This window comes from Sorex araneus, chromosome 1, assembly GCF_027595985.1.
Source record: "Sorex araneus isolate mSorAra2 chromosome 1, mSorAra2.pri, whole genome shotgun sequence".
In the NCBI taxonomy this organism is placed as follows: Eukaryota; Metazoa; Chordata; class Mammalia; order Eulipotyphla; family Soricidae; genus Sorex; species Sorex araneus.
Window position 1 is genome coordinate 392705317 of NC_073302.1, and position 14121 is coordinate 392719437.

At 37.6% G+C, this 14121-nt stretch overlaps 1 protein-coding gene across 3 annotated transcripts in view; it reads right to left on the bottom strand.

The window, feature by feature from the left end:
- RUNDC3B (RUN domain containing 3B) overlaps positions 1 to 14121 on the bottom strand; it is a 142770-nt gene continuing 128649 nt past the window's right edge. For all 3 annotated transcript variants that reach the window (XM_055137919.1, XM_055137780.1, XM_055137846.1), the window contains one exon: positions 1 to 2463. In XM_055137919.1, coding sequence (XP_054993894.1) covers positions 2318 to 2463 — 146 coding nt within the window. In that variant the 3' untranslated portion in view covers positions 1 to 2317. The remainder of the gene's footprint in view (positions 2464 to 14121) is intronic.

A 14121-nucleotide genomic window follows, 5' to 3' on the forward strand; every position in this document is an offset into this window, starting at 1 on the left:
TGCAGGTAAAAAAAAATGTTTAATATACATGCAACAAGTATTGTACATCAAGGAACAAAATACACATGGAAACATTAGCTTTTAACTCAGCATTCTACTTTGGAGAAGGTAAGTGAACGACTACTTCCACTAAAACTAAAGATTGAGACATCGTTTCTTCATGCAAATGTTAACAAACTCTCTTCTAACGAGTGTAGAATGAACAGTGTAGAAACCTGAATTCACATTAGCAGAATCTTTTACCAAGAGCTCCAAGAAAGGAGGAAAAGTCATGATCCTCAGATGTCATGTTTAAATCTGCATTTAGCAGCATATTAATATGCACAAATTACTACATAGACAAATCTGAAAAATGTTCTCAGTTATGGAATCTTGAATGTCTTCTATATTATAAAAATGTATGGAAAAATCTAAGTGTGTTTTAATTACTAAAGGATAATGATAGTTGAGAATGGACTGTGAATGATAAAGTATTTAAACATCCTGATAGTTCATAGGAAAGGAGCAAGAGTGTTTAAGGCTAGCCTATAATTTCTGAAGTTCTCCTAAACCGTTTCCTACTTCCTTAAAGAAATGAGGTTTCTTCATCCTCATTTTACACCTTCCTCTCATTCACTGTGCTCATTAAAAAATGCTTTGGATGCCTCATTCACAGTAAAGTATAAAAAAATTAAAAGTAGACTAAAGGTACGTTTTTCAAGAATATTTGCATTTCTACAAGTACTAAAGCTAAAGCCTTAAGCTAAAGAAATAAAGCTCTTGAGTATGTTCTGGTTTATCTAAGATAATAACCTATTTTAAGGGCTTCCAGGTCTCCTTTGTCCCTGAAATTATGCTGTTTGAATTGTCATCTTAGAAGACTAGTCTTGTTACTACCTATTATCTTAAATTCCAATTTTGAGAGTAAAGCTTTAAATGTTGCAGAGAACCACCACAGTCCTACACTTCTAATACAAAGAATGAATGTGGTAAGTTTAGCTCTTCTTGCTTCCTCTCAATAAAATTAATTGTTTTAAAAGAAACAGTTTTCCCTGTCTACCAAATGTCAAAGCTACTAATTGAGTATTATGTTTTTTAATTTAAAAAAAATAGCATATGAAGTCCCCAATAAGTATGGTAGCCTCTTCATGTAAACAATATATAAAACTTCTTTGGCACAACTGATCATGTTTTCCTCATATTACAATAGAAAATATACTTCATACTCATTTTCTCTTTCAATACGGTGGAATTTGGGGGGACAAAGGTATACTTATTTCAAATGTTGCAAAAAGATTTAAAATACGGCTCATAGCTTTTTTTTTTTAAGAAAACAAAACTTACTTTTTTTTTAACCTGTAGAAATGTAAGATTTTTAACATCCACATCAATTTTAAAATGGGATTGTGGCACAACTAATGATAGAACCTGTAAACATACATGACCGATTCACTGTGCACAAGGAGAAAAGAACAGCTCTGCGGTCGGACATTCAGTGTGTGTGATCATCCTTCTAACCCTTACTAAAAACATTACAAACCCTGAACTGAATTTGAAATCTCTCCTGATAAAATATCTTTCACATCTATCCTACATTTTACATGTCTCCAACTTTTGAAGCATATTTGATCAGATTTTAAAATATACTTTTAAAGAAATCTGGGGGGAAATCAAACATTCATTAAAACCTAAGTGGTCTAAAATCTTGTAAAACACCTTCCCTATGATTCTAACAAGTTTCTTAGCTGCCCAAAGGCACATTCTACAAAATTTATAAAATGTTGACTGTGATGTTAACTTGATAATGATAACCATCAAAGAAAAACTGAATAAGCCAGTAAGAAACTGCAGCTGAGATCCTTATAGTAAAAGCAAGGCATCAAATGCTAGAACCTAGGAAAAAGTTAATAAAAGTAAAATAAGTAATTTTAGCTGTTTTCATAATTAAATAAAAGCAAAAGTATTTTGCTTTCATCTCTGGAATAAAACCTTCAACCGAGACTGGGAATCATATTTAAATATATGAAAACCTGCTGAATAACTGCAACATAGTGCTCATAGTGAATTATTAAATTAGAGGATCCTGGAAAGGTTTTTCAAAAGTTGATCCATTTTTTAAACTTCCACAGTGACATAAGAATTTTAAAATGAAAAATGGCAGGATCAATTTCTTTTCATTCAGAAATTTACATGGAGTAGGTGGAATTCTCTAATATAAGCAATTGAATTCTAGACATAGGCCAGAACAATAGAAAATTCCAAAAGTTTTCCCAGCAATCAGACTTTAGTGAAGAGAACATTTGCAACATACAAACTTTTGGCTTTTACATAAGATGTTTCAGGATGGAGTTAGGCCTGGACTTGTCATATCTGTAGTAGGACTTGCAAGGCAGTCATTGGATTTTAGGCTTGTTAGAGATTTGTAACTTGCCACTGACGTTAGAGAGCCACAGAGCCCAAGTAGTGAGGGGGTATCTTCTTTACCTGAAAATTTGAATAAAATAAATAGTTACCCTTGGAGAATAATGCCAATAGAATCTGTTCTTAATAAATGATGCCATAAAAAAGTTCTAAACTGCAGACAATATGGTAAACACATTTAACAAAATAACCAAAGACCTACATATTTATCTACACATTTCATCTTTCAATAGTTTTGGTGTCAAATTTTTAAAAAGAGGACTAGTTGTATTTCTCAAAAAAGTTTTGGCTATGGAAATTTGAGATAACCTTTTATTAGAACAAAAATTAAGGTTTACATAATGCCCAAAAGTAGACAGAATAAGAAGGAAATTGCCATAGAGGCAGAGGGGTGGCAGGAGGGTGGCAGGAGGAATACTGAGGTCATTGGTGGTGGGAAATGTACACTGGTGGAGGGATGGGTGTTCGATCATTTTATGACTGAAACTCAATCATTAAAGCTTTGTAACTGTACCTTATGGTGATTCGATTTTTAAAAAAATGGAGGGGAGGAAAAAATACAGGTTTATCTTTTGGGGGTGGATATGTTGATGTTCAGTTAGTAAAGAATGACAGTCTAAATGTTCAGGCCATGTCAATATCAAGAAATTCGCACTAAGATAAAGTAATACCACAGAGATAGAATTACTTTGATTCAATAGGAGGATTTGATTTGGGGAGTCTTTATTCACTTATTGAGTGAACCTCCATTCACACATCAGGAACTCTGCTATGTGCTGGATTTTAATGAGCTCAGGAAAAAGGATGGTAATAATTCCACAGCTGAAGTAACAAATTTCAGAGTAAGTTTCAACATGGTGTACCAGTACCAGCAATAATTTGCTGTTTTCAGACACTGAAATACATATTTTAAAATTAGAAGATTTCCAAAGAATAAAGATTGCTCAAGTTTTACTCAAAATTTTAGAAATGGAACTTCAACCAAGGAGCAGATATTCTGTCTTTTATTTTTTCCCAAAGACCCTCTGAAATGCCCACTCATGGTACTGTAGCCAAAATTGTCACACTATCTCATCATTGTGGGACTGTTTCTTAAATTGTAAGAATTGTTTGTTATTGTTTTTTGTTTTGGGGGGCACAACTGGTGGTGCTCAGGGCTTACTCCTAGCTCTACATTCAGGGATCACTCTTAACGAACTCGGGAAACCAAATAAGATGCCAAGTTAAATGCTTTACTGCCATGTTAAGTCTCTAGCACTCTAAGAACTCTTTAAGGACATAGAATTTATGTTTTGTTCACTATTATATTCCCAGTTCTTAGTGCCAGATGACACATTAAGTAATTATATAATTAATGAATGACCAAAATGACTAGGATGCAAGAGCGTTTTTAATTACTATTTGCCTTTGGAAAGGCAATTTTTCTGTCCAAACCTTTTAAAATGAGATTTTCAAAAGTCTAGTTTTATTAATTCTAGGGTTGAATTTTTTCTTGGTCTAGAAAATGATAGCTGTTAGGAAAAGAATTATTTAAGAATGATTGCTAAATTTTATTTTAAATATTTGTAATGGTATGGTTTCTTTTTTTTAATTTTTTTATTGAGTCACCATGTGGAAAGTTACAAAGTTTTCAGGTTTAAATCTCAGTTATACAATGCTCGAATACCCATCCCTTCACCAAGAATCCCAGTATAGCTCCACCCTGCACCCCCACACCCCTAACCCCCCCATGCCCCTAGCTCCCCCAGCCTTAGCCCCCCTGCCTATGTAACTAATAAATTTCACTTTACTTTCACTTTGATTGCATTCAATATTTCAATGGTTTCTTTTTTTAAAAAAAATCATATCAGGTATGTTTAGGATTGATTTATGGCTTACGTGTCAATATGCAGTGCTGAAGACTGAAACTAGGGTTGGTCATATACAAGGCAAGTATTTTACCCCTGTACTATCTTCCTAATCCCTGTCATGTAACCTGTCATGGATCAAAATACAAATGTTTTAAGCACCCTTCTAATGTTTTTTGGGTTTTTTTAAATTCTTTAATTAGTAAGTCACCATGAGGGTACAGATACAGATTTACACATTTTCAAGCTTGTTTTTCCCTCATACAATGTTCGAAAACCCATCCCTCCACCAGTGCCCATTCTCCACCACCAATAAACCCAGTATCCCTCCCACCCCCCAAACCCATCTTCCCCCCATCCCACCCTGCCTCTGTGGCAGGGTATTCCCTTTTGATCTCTCTCTCCAGTTGGGTGTTGTGGTTTGCAATAGGGGTATTGAGTGGCCATCCTGTTCAGTCTCTAGTCTACTTTCAGCACGCATCTCCCTTCCCGCGCGGGATCTCCAACCACATTTTACTTGGTGTTCCCTTCTCTTTCAAATCAAACTCATGTCTCCAGAGTTGCTACTAAATAATTCAATAGCTTTGGATAGTCTCTACAGATTTCTCTTACTGATCCCTAATTTTGTGAAGAGATTTGCTGATGATGTTTAGGTCGAAAAACTTCCTTATTGTCGTATGTTCGAGTTTAACCATTTTAAAGCATAAAATTCTCTGGCATGAATCCATTTATGGAACAGTACTATCATTATTTCCGTAAGTTTTCACCCCCTCAGAAATTCCATATCTAATAACTCTCTGTATTCTCTTCTGGATCTCTAGAAACATTTAATCTACCTTTTGTCTATGAACTTCATGATTCTAAAGTCATTCTTATAAATGAAGTCATACAATATTTGTTCTTTTGTGTCTGGCTTGTTTTACTTATAATATTTTCTAAGATTCACCTTAGAATCTTATGCATCAGAAGTGTATCCCTTTTTTGTAGCTGAATAATAGTCTAATATGTACCACATTTTCCTTTCCCACTCATCTATATGGATATGTAATAAATGTATGTAATATGTATGTAATAAATAACCAAATATGTATGTAATAAATAACCAAATATATTATATATTTATATAATATAATCAATATAACTATAAACTTTTATACACTGCAATAGATATTTAACATTTGTAGGTAAAGATTTTTTGAAAATGGCATATAAAGTATATATATATAAAGGAATATGAATGGCATATAAAGTATATATAAAGGAATATAAAGGAATAAGACTTTACATACTATAATATGTGCATAATATAAGTGCAGACCATTTGCATATTCTTATAGCAAATGATGGCAAAGCTGGTTCAATACAGTGGTGAACACTGGCATAAATTATCCTGTTTTCAATCCAATTATCCTGTTTTCAATCTTAAAATACAGAGTCAGATTATATTTTCTATTATAGATTATATTTTCTAATGTATAGATTATCACCAGTAATTGAAAAGGACTAAGTAATTCAAATGTCTAGCATAGTTACATAATGCAGATCTATATAGCTATAAAAGTTACATAATGCAGATCTATATAGCTAAATAGCTATGAAAGAGATCTATATAGCTATAAAAGCTATATAGCTATAAAAGATCTATATAGCTATAAAAGAGAATGACAGGGCTGAGATAGCTCAGAGCTAAGGTGCATGTTTGGGATATACTGGGCCAAGTTCCAGCATTGCATGGTCTCCCAAAATTACAAAAAAAAAATGTGGGGGAGGGAGAATAAAAAAGAGCTCTACATGCTCAGAGGTGGTGAATTCCAGTATAACAGTATGGGTCCTGGGAGATATAATAGTAGGTAGGGTGCTTGTCTTGCATGCAGCAAATCCAGGTTCTATCCCTGGCATCCTATGGTCCCCTGAGCACTGCCAGGAGTAATTTCTTAGTATAGAGACAGGAATAACCTCTGAGCATCACTGGATATAGCCCTAAAACCAAACCAAACCAACAAATGTACTCAAGCTCAAAGTAGGATGTAGCACTGTTGTCCCGTTGTTCATTGATTTGCTCCAGCAGGCACCAGTAATGTCTCCATTCTGAGACTTCTTGTTACTGTTTTTGGCATATAGAATACACCACGGAGAGCTTGCCAGGCTCTGCCATGTGGGCAGGATACTCTCGGTAGCTTGCCAGGCTCTCTGAGAGGGACGGAGGAATCAAACCTGGGTCGGCCACGTGCAAGGCAAATGCCCTACCCACTGTGCTATCGCTCCATCCTAACCAACAAGTAAAAACCCAAAACACGTAATTGAAAACTAGTAAAACAGTTACCTATCAAAGTGAACTGAACTAAGGAAAAAATTTAAGGAAGAATGTCTCTGGGATGTTTTCTCAATGTAAGATCATTCAAAAGAAATCTTACACCAGTGAAAATCACACATGTCAAAAATATTGGGAATGATCTTTCTTGGTAGGGATGTGGTGAAAAATGAACCCTCATCTACTACTGGTAGGAATGCTGTCTGGTCCAACCCCTGTGGAAGTCAATATTGACCATACTCAATAAACTCAGAACTGGGGTCCCATGTGACCTGTCAATTCCAATTTTGAGTGTTTATCCCCAGGACAGAAAAACATTCATTCAAAAGAACATACACACAGTTATTAATTGTGGCAATCAGTATAATAGCTAAGATCTGCAATCAACTTAAATGTCTAACAACAGGGAGTGGATCATGAAGATGTAACACATATGCACAGTATACTACACAGGAATGATGAAACTATGCAATTAGTGACAACGGGCTGGAACTGGAAGGTATCATGTTAAATGAAGTAAGTCAGAAGAAGAAAGATACACAGAGGATGGTATCATTTATGTGTGGTATTTAGAAAACTGGATAAGAAGTGCAGTTCAAACTTGGTCCCAGGGTATAGGGAGGAGAAGGAAAGAAAGAGTGGAGGGGAGGGGGAGAAAAGACAGATGAGAAGCAACAGGGTTCAGGTCAGGGGAGCCAGGTACAAAGGTGATGTTAAGAATTGATAGTGCCAAATATTCAAACCACCAAGACATCAGCACTGAAATTGAGACCCAAATATTAACAACAAAACTCAGAAAGTAGGTACCTGTCAGGAGGGCAGGCTGGTGGCAAGAGGGGACCTGGGAGGAAACCTGGGAGCATTGGTGGAGGGGAGTTGATATTGCCGGTGGGATTAATGCTGCCATATTATATGTCTAAAACTCAACTATGTCCAATTAACATCAAGGAAATTGAAATGGTAATCAAAAATCTTCCCAAAAACAAAAGCCCAGGTCCAGACGGATTCACTAGCGAGTTCTTCCAAACATTTAAAGAGGACCATTTGCCAGTCCTTCTCAAGCTTTTCCAGGAAATTGAAGAAACAGAAACCCTCCCAAAGAGTTTCTATGAGGCTCATATCTCCCTAATACCAAAAGCAAACAAAGACACCACAAAAAAAGAAAACTACAGGCCAATATCCCTGATGAACACAGATGCGAAGATTCTCAACAAAATATTAGCAAATAGAATTCAACAACTCATCAAAAAGATCATACACCACGACCAAGTGGGATTCATCCCGGGGATGCAAGTATGGTTTAAAATCCGGAAATCAATCAATGTAATCCATCATATCAACAAAAGAAAAGAATCATATAATCATATCAATAGATGCAGAGAAAGCATTCGACAAGAGCCAGCATCCGTTTATGATGAAAACACTCGCCAAAATGGGTATAGAAGGGACCTTCCTCAATATAGTCAAAGCTGTTTATCACAAGCCTATGGCAAGCATTATCCTCAATGGGGAAAAACTAAGAGCCTTCCCTCTGAGAACAGGGACGAGACAAGGATGCCCACTCTCTCCACTTCTGTTCAATATAGTACTGGAAGTACTTGCAATAGCGATTAGGCAAGAAAAAGATATTAAGGGCATTCAGGTAGGAAAGGAAGAAATCAAGCTCTCACTATTCGCAGATGATATGATACTATACCTAGAGAACCCTAAAACCTCTACCAAGAAACTCCTAGAAACAATAGACTCGTATAGTAAAGTTGCAGGCTATAGAATCAATACCCAAAAGTCCATGGCTTTCCTATATGCAAATAATGAGAGAGAAGAAAGTGACCTGAGAAAAGCAATCCCGTTCACAATTGCGCCTCAAAAAATCAAGTACCTCGGAATCAGCTTAACAAAGGAGGTAAAGGACTTGTACAATGAAAAGTATAAAACACTACTTCAGGAAATAAAAGAGGACACAAGGAAATGGAAAGACATCCCCTGCTCATGGATTGGAAGAATTAATATTGTCAAAATGGCAAGTCTCCCCAAAGCATTGTACAAATTCAATGCGATCCCTATAGGGATACCCCTGTCATTCTTCAAAGAAATGGAGTAAGAGCCCCTGAAATTCAAATGGAACAATAAGCCCCCATGAATAGCTAAAGCAATCCTTGGGAAAAAGAAAATGGGAGGAATCAACCTCCCCAACTTCCAACTCTACTACAAAGCGGTAGTCATTAAAACAGCATGGTGCTGGAACAAAGGCAGAGCTGCAGACCAATGGAACAGGGTTGAATACTCTGACATACACCCCCAAACATATGATCATCTAATATTTGATAAGGGAGTAAGAAATGTGAAGTGGAACAAGGAAAGCATGTTTAAAAAATTGTGCTGGCAAAACTGGACGGTTACATGCAAAAAAAAGGGCTTAGACCTCCATCTATCACCATGTACAAAAATCAGATCAAAATGGATTAAAGACCTCAACATCAGACCAGAATCTCTAAGGTACATTGAAGATAAGGTTGGCAAAACCCTCCACGACATTGAAGCCAAAGGTATCTTCAAAGCTGACACATCACTGGCCAAGCAAGTGAAAACAAAGATAAATAAATGGGACTATCTCAAACTAAGAAGCTTCTGCAACTTAAAAGAAACAGTGACCAAAATACAAAGACAATCCACAGAATGGGAAAGGATATTTATGCAGTACCCATCCGATAAAGGGTTGATAACAAGGATATACAATGCACTGGTTGAACTCCACAAGAAGAAAACTGCCAACTCAATCAAAAAATGGGGTGATGAAATGAACAGAAAGTTTTCCAAAGAAGAAATCCGAATGGCTGAGAGGCACATGAGAAAATGTTCAACATCACTAATCATCAGGGAGATGCAGATCAAAACAACAATGAGATATCATCTCACACCACAGAGACTGGCCCACATTCCCCAAAACAAAAGCAACCGGTGTTGGCGTGGATGTGGGGATAAAGGGACTCTCCTTCACTGCTGGTGGGAATGCCGACTGGTTCAGCCCTTTTGGAAAACAATATGGACGATTCTCAAAAAGTTAGAAATTGAGCTCCCATTTGACCCAGCAATATCACTCCTGGGAATGTTTCCCGGAGAGGCAAAAGGGTATAGTAGAGATGACATCTGCATTTCCATGTTCACTGCCGCTCTGCTTACAATAGCCACAATATGGAAAAAAACAGAGTGCCCGAAAACAGATGATTGGCTAAAGAAACTTTGGTATATTTACACAATGGAATACTATGTAGCTGTCAGAAAACATGAAGTCATGAAATTTGCATATAAGTGGATCAACATGGAAAGTATCATGCTGAGTGAAATGAGTCAGAAAGAAAGAGACAGACATAGAAAGATCGCACTCATATGTGGAATATAAAGTAGCTGAGAGGTACAAGCTTACAATGTTGCGATTCCTGGCAGACATTTCTCTGGACTTAGTTACTAAAATACTAAAATACAGAAATCCAAAACTATGCTGCTGCTAGTGCGGCCTCCTGACCTTATATCTCTTCATTCTCAGCAATGGAAAACAAATTACCAAATGCTTTCTTTTCAGCAGGTCGACTTTAGGGGGGAGAAACTCCAAATCAATAATAGTGAAATTTTTTGTTGAAATATTGAATGTAATCAAAGTAAAGTGAAAGTAAGTGAAATTTACCAGTTACACATGCGGGGTGGGGAGCTGGGGAGGTGGGGGGAAGGGGAGAGGTATATCGTGATTCTTGGTGGTGGAATATGTGCACTGGTGAAGGGATGGGTGTTTGAGCATTGTATAACTGAGACTTAAACCTGAAAGCTTTGTAACTTTACACATGGTGAATCAATAAAAGAATTAAAAAAAATAAAAATAAAAAAATAAAACTCAACTATGAATAACTTTGCATATCACAGTGCTTTAATTTTAAAAAGTGGAAAAAAATTAACTAATTTTGTTGCCATATCTTACTTATAAAATGTTACCTAGAAATTAATATGTCAGAGTGTTAGTACAGTGGGTAGAGTGTTTGTCTTGCATGCAGCCAATCTGGGTTCTATTCCCAGCATCCCATATGGTGCTCTGAGCAGTGCTAGGAGTAATTCCTGAGTGCAGAGCCAGGAGTAACCCCTGAGAATCACCAGGTGTGACCCAAAAGAAACAAAAAGAAAGAAACTAAAAAAAAAACAAAAAGAAAGAAACTAATATTAGAGCAATTAAAAGCAAAGCAAAAACAAATAAATTCATATAAATTTGGAACCAGTATTTTCATTGCAAGATATAAAAAAATAGGAAATCTGAATCTTATAGTTTAACAATGAAACAGAATTAAGGCGTATTTTTCTTTGGGAAAAAAAATACTATTCCTGGTGACCTAGAGGGCCAGAACCTGAGACCTTTTTCATGCAAAGCATGCACTCCAATCCCAAGGGCTTTATTTCTTTTGTTGGTTTTTTGGGACACAAGTGCTCCTTGGAGACTACTGCCTGTTCTGTATTCGGTCATTCCTAGTGATGCTCACCGCATCATTAATTGCTGTATATCAAACCAGGCTTGGCTAAATGCAAAACAAGCACCTTATCCCCAGTACTATCTCTCTAACCCAGAAATAGGGGAGTTGTTTGAAGAAACAGTTCATCATAATTATGGGGCATGAAGTATAACAAAACAACCCAGACTATCTTGTTTTACCACAAAGGACACAGAAGCCAATTTTGGTCCATCAATGCCCCAAAAGACCAGTGACCTCCTGATTAGATACACAGAGGAAGATCCATTACTTATGCTGTATTCTTTCTAAACATGCTTAACTTAAATAGGACAATAATGTACAGACAAATTTAAATTGTTGAATTTTTACTTTCTTTCGGGTTTTGCTATTTTTTCTTGTTTGTCTTGGGACCACAACCAGCAGTGCTCAGAACTTACTCTGGGCTCTGCTCTCAGGGATCACTCCTGGAGGTTCTCAGGGGACCATATGTAGTGCTGGGGATCAAACCCAGGTCAGAAGTATGCAAGTGCCCTATACTCTATACCACCACTCCAGTCCTTATTTTGCCTTTTCTTTATTTGGGGGGAGGCACACCTGGTGGTGCTCAGGTAGTTCTCCTTACTCTATGCTCAGATATCACTCCTGGTGTCGCATGGAACCATATGTGATTCTGGGAATCAAACCAGAGTCAGCTACATGCAAGAACATCACAGTATAATCCTGTACTCTTTGGTCGCTAAACTGCTGGAATTTTGTATTTCCGGGCTTGGGTACCTTAAGTATATAAATGTCATGTGACCAAATAAGAAAATCTGGGGACATCCTGCTATATAGAAAATCAAAGAGATTCCCATGATACTGTTCCAAACTCTATCTTGAGTTAGAACTCATTCATTCAGCACAATTGACTGGGTGTTCTCTATTTGCCAGATGATGTGATAAAGGATAAATTTGAGTCACTAGCTGTCAGTGGGAACTCAATACACAGTCAAAGTAGAGAGCAACAATTATGATAAAATGCAGAAGTGTAGAGAGAGCAGTAAGGAAAGAGTACAATGGAGGCTCATGGGACTTATGTGTCCAGGCCAAATAAGAAGGTAGACGTGAGGAGCCACAAGGGAGGTGTTAGGAAGAAAGTGACCACGGGCATGAGCCCTACACGACATGCAAGGCCAGGAAGCAGATACCAGAGGAGCCCCTGCTGCACAACAACAAAAATGCTGAGGGAAAAATCAACACCTAATATACAGGGAGCTACAAACAAGAGGAACGTGCAAACACCACAGAAGCCTTCATACTTCACAACAAAGAACCAGGAAATTACTTTGTGGTTTGATTTGTGGGCCACACTCAGCAGTGCTCAGGGCATACCCAGGCTCTGCGCTCAGGGATCACTCCTGGAGGGGATCAGAGGACTGTATGTGATGCCAGAGATCAAACCCAGGTAGGTCGTGTGCAAGGCAAGGGCAATACCTGCTACTCTATTGCTCTGCTTCCAGAAACTTATTTTGTAATTGCAGAACGTTGGTGTTAAGGGTCATGCTTTTGTGTATTAGGGAGGCACTGAGGCCTTTATATAAGGGGATTACTCGGTTGGATATCTTTTCCAGTATTTGAGGGCTGTGTACAGAATGCTTCAGCAGGACAAAGAATGGAGACAAGACCAGTAAGGCTATGGCCCTGCCTGAAACTTGTGAGCAGTAGAAGCTATGCAGAGAATGGAATGAATGCACAAGTTTATACAAAGGCAAAATATATTAGGTGAAAGAAGCCATGACTAACCCAGTAGATTCTGAGTGCTGATAGGAGAGCAGTGTGATCGCCGAGAGAGATGTGAAGGGGAAGGAGAAATGAGAAACTAAGAAAGCAATAAACATGTACCCCAATTTTAAGGAATGCTTCAAGCGATTACGCAGGCACCATCATAAAACCGTAAGTATAAGAATAATGTTATGCCGAGCTTTTGTTGAAGGGCTAAGTCACCTTTCTATGATCAGTGGTTTTTAGAAAAGGGGTGGGCTATTTGTGCACCCAATTTCAAACTATTGGAATCAGTGTAAGAGGGAACTGTAACATTTTAGCACCTGCATGTATGAACTGGCCAAAGTATTCATACTGACAACTTTGAGTTCCTTGGCTGTTTTTATGCTGTTTAAAAATATTGAGTGTGGTGGGCTTTAAAGTTAATAGTTGTTCATAGAGAGTCATGAAAACAGAATTGAATATAAATGCAGTATTACTGAGGCATTTATTTATTACGGGAATTATAGCATTTACTACTTTCTATAAAGCAACAGAAACTGTTCGTGAATAAAAGGAATCTGTAGAAAAGGCCAAACCCTGAGAGAAGATGTAGCTTTGATTACTGATCTTCTGCCAAGCATGTAATTGAAGTAACTTATGGGACCAGGGAAAGAGTTCAGAGGGCAGAGCACATGCCTGTGAGCGGCTCCAAGCTGTGCGCTGGCATCCCCCCAGCACTGCAGGGCTTGAATAGCACTAGAACCTAATCATCAGATCTGTACCCCTGGCTAGAGTATCACCAGGAACAGTCCCCAGGGCTCCCCAACATACCTACCCCCATTCCCCAGACAATAGCTTTTGTTTGTTTGGGGATCACACACTGCAGTGCTCTTGGCTTAGAGGTTGAGGGTCTTTGCCAGTGGGATATCAGAGGACGATATGTGTTGCCAAGATTGAACTAGGATATACTGCACAGAGGCAAATGCTTTAACCCCTATACTATCTCTCTGGCCCCAATAGTATATTTAAAAAACCCAGGTATCCTAGATTTGACTACATATGATAGTTACTAGTAATAAGCACAATAATTATTATGTAAAGAGAATTTATTTATTTATTTGATTTTGGGGGACCACACCCAGAGATGCTCAGGGATTATTCCTGGTGCGCTCGGGGCACCATATGGATGCCAAGGATTAAATCCAGATCAGCTACATGCAAGGCAAACCCTCTACCCATTATATTATTGCTCTAGCCCCTATTAAGGGTTTAATACATGCTTATTTCACAGTAATGAAATGGACCCTTCATTCAGACCTTATAAAAATAA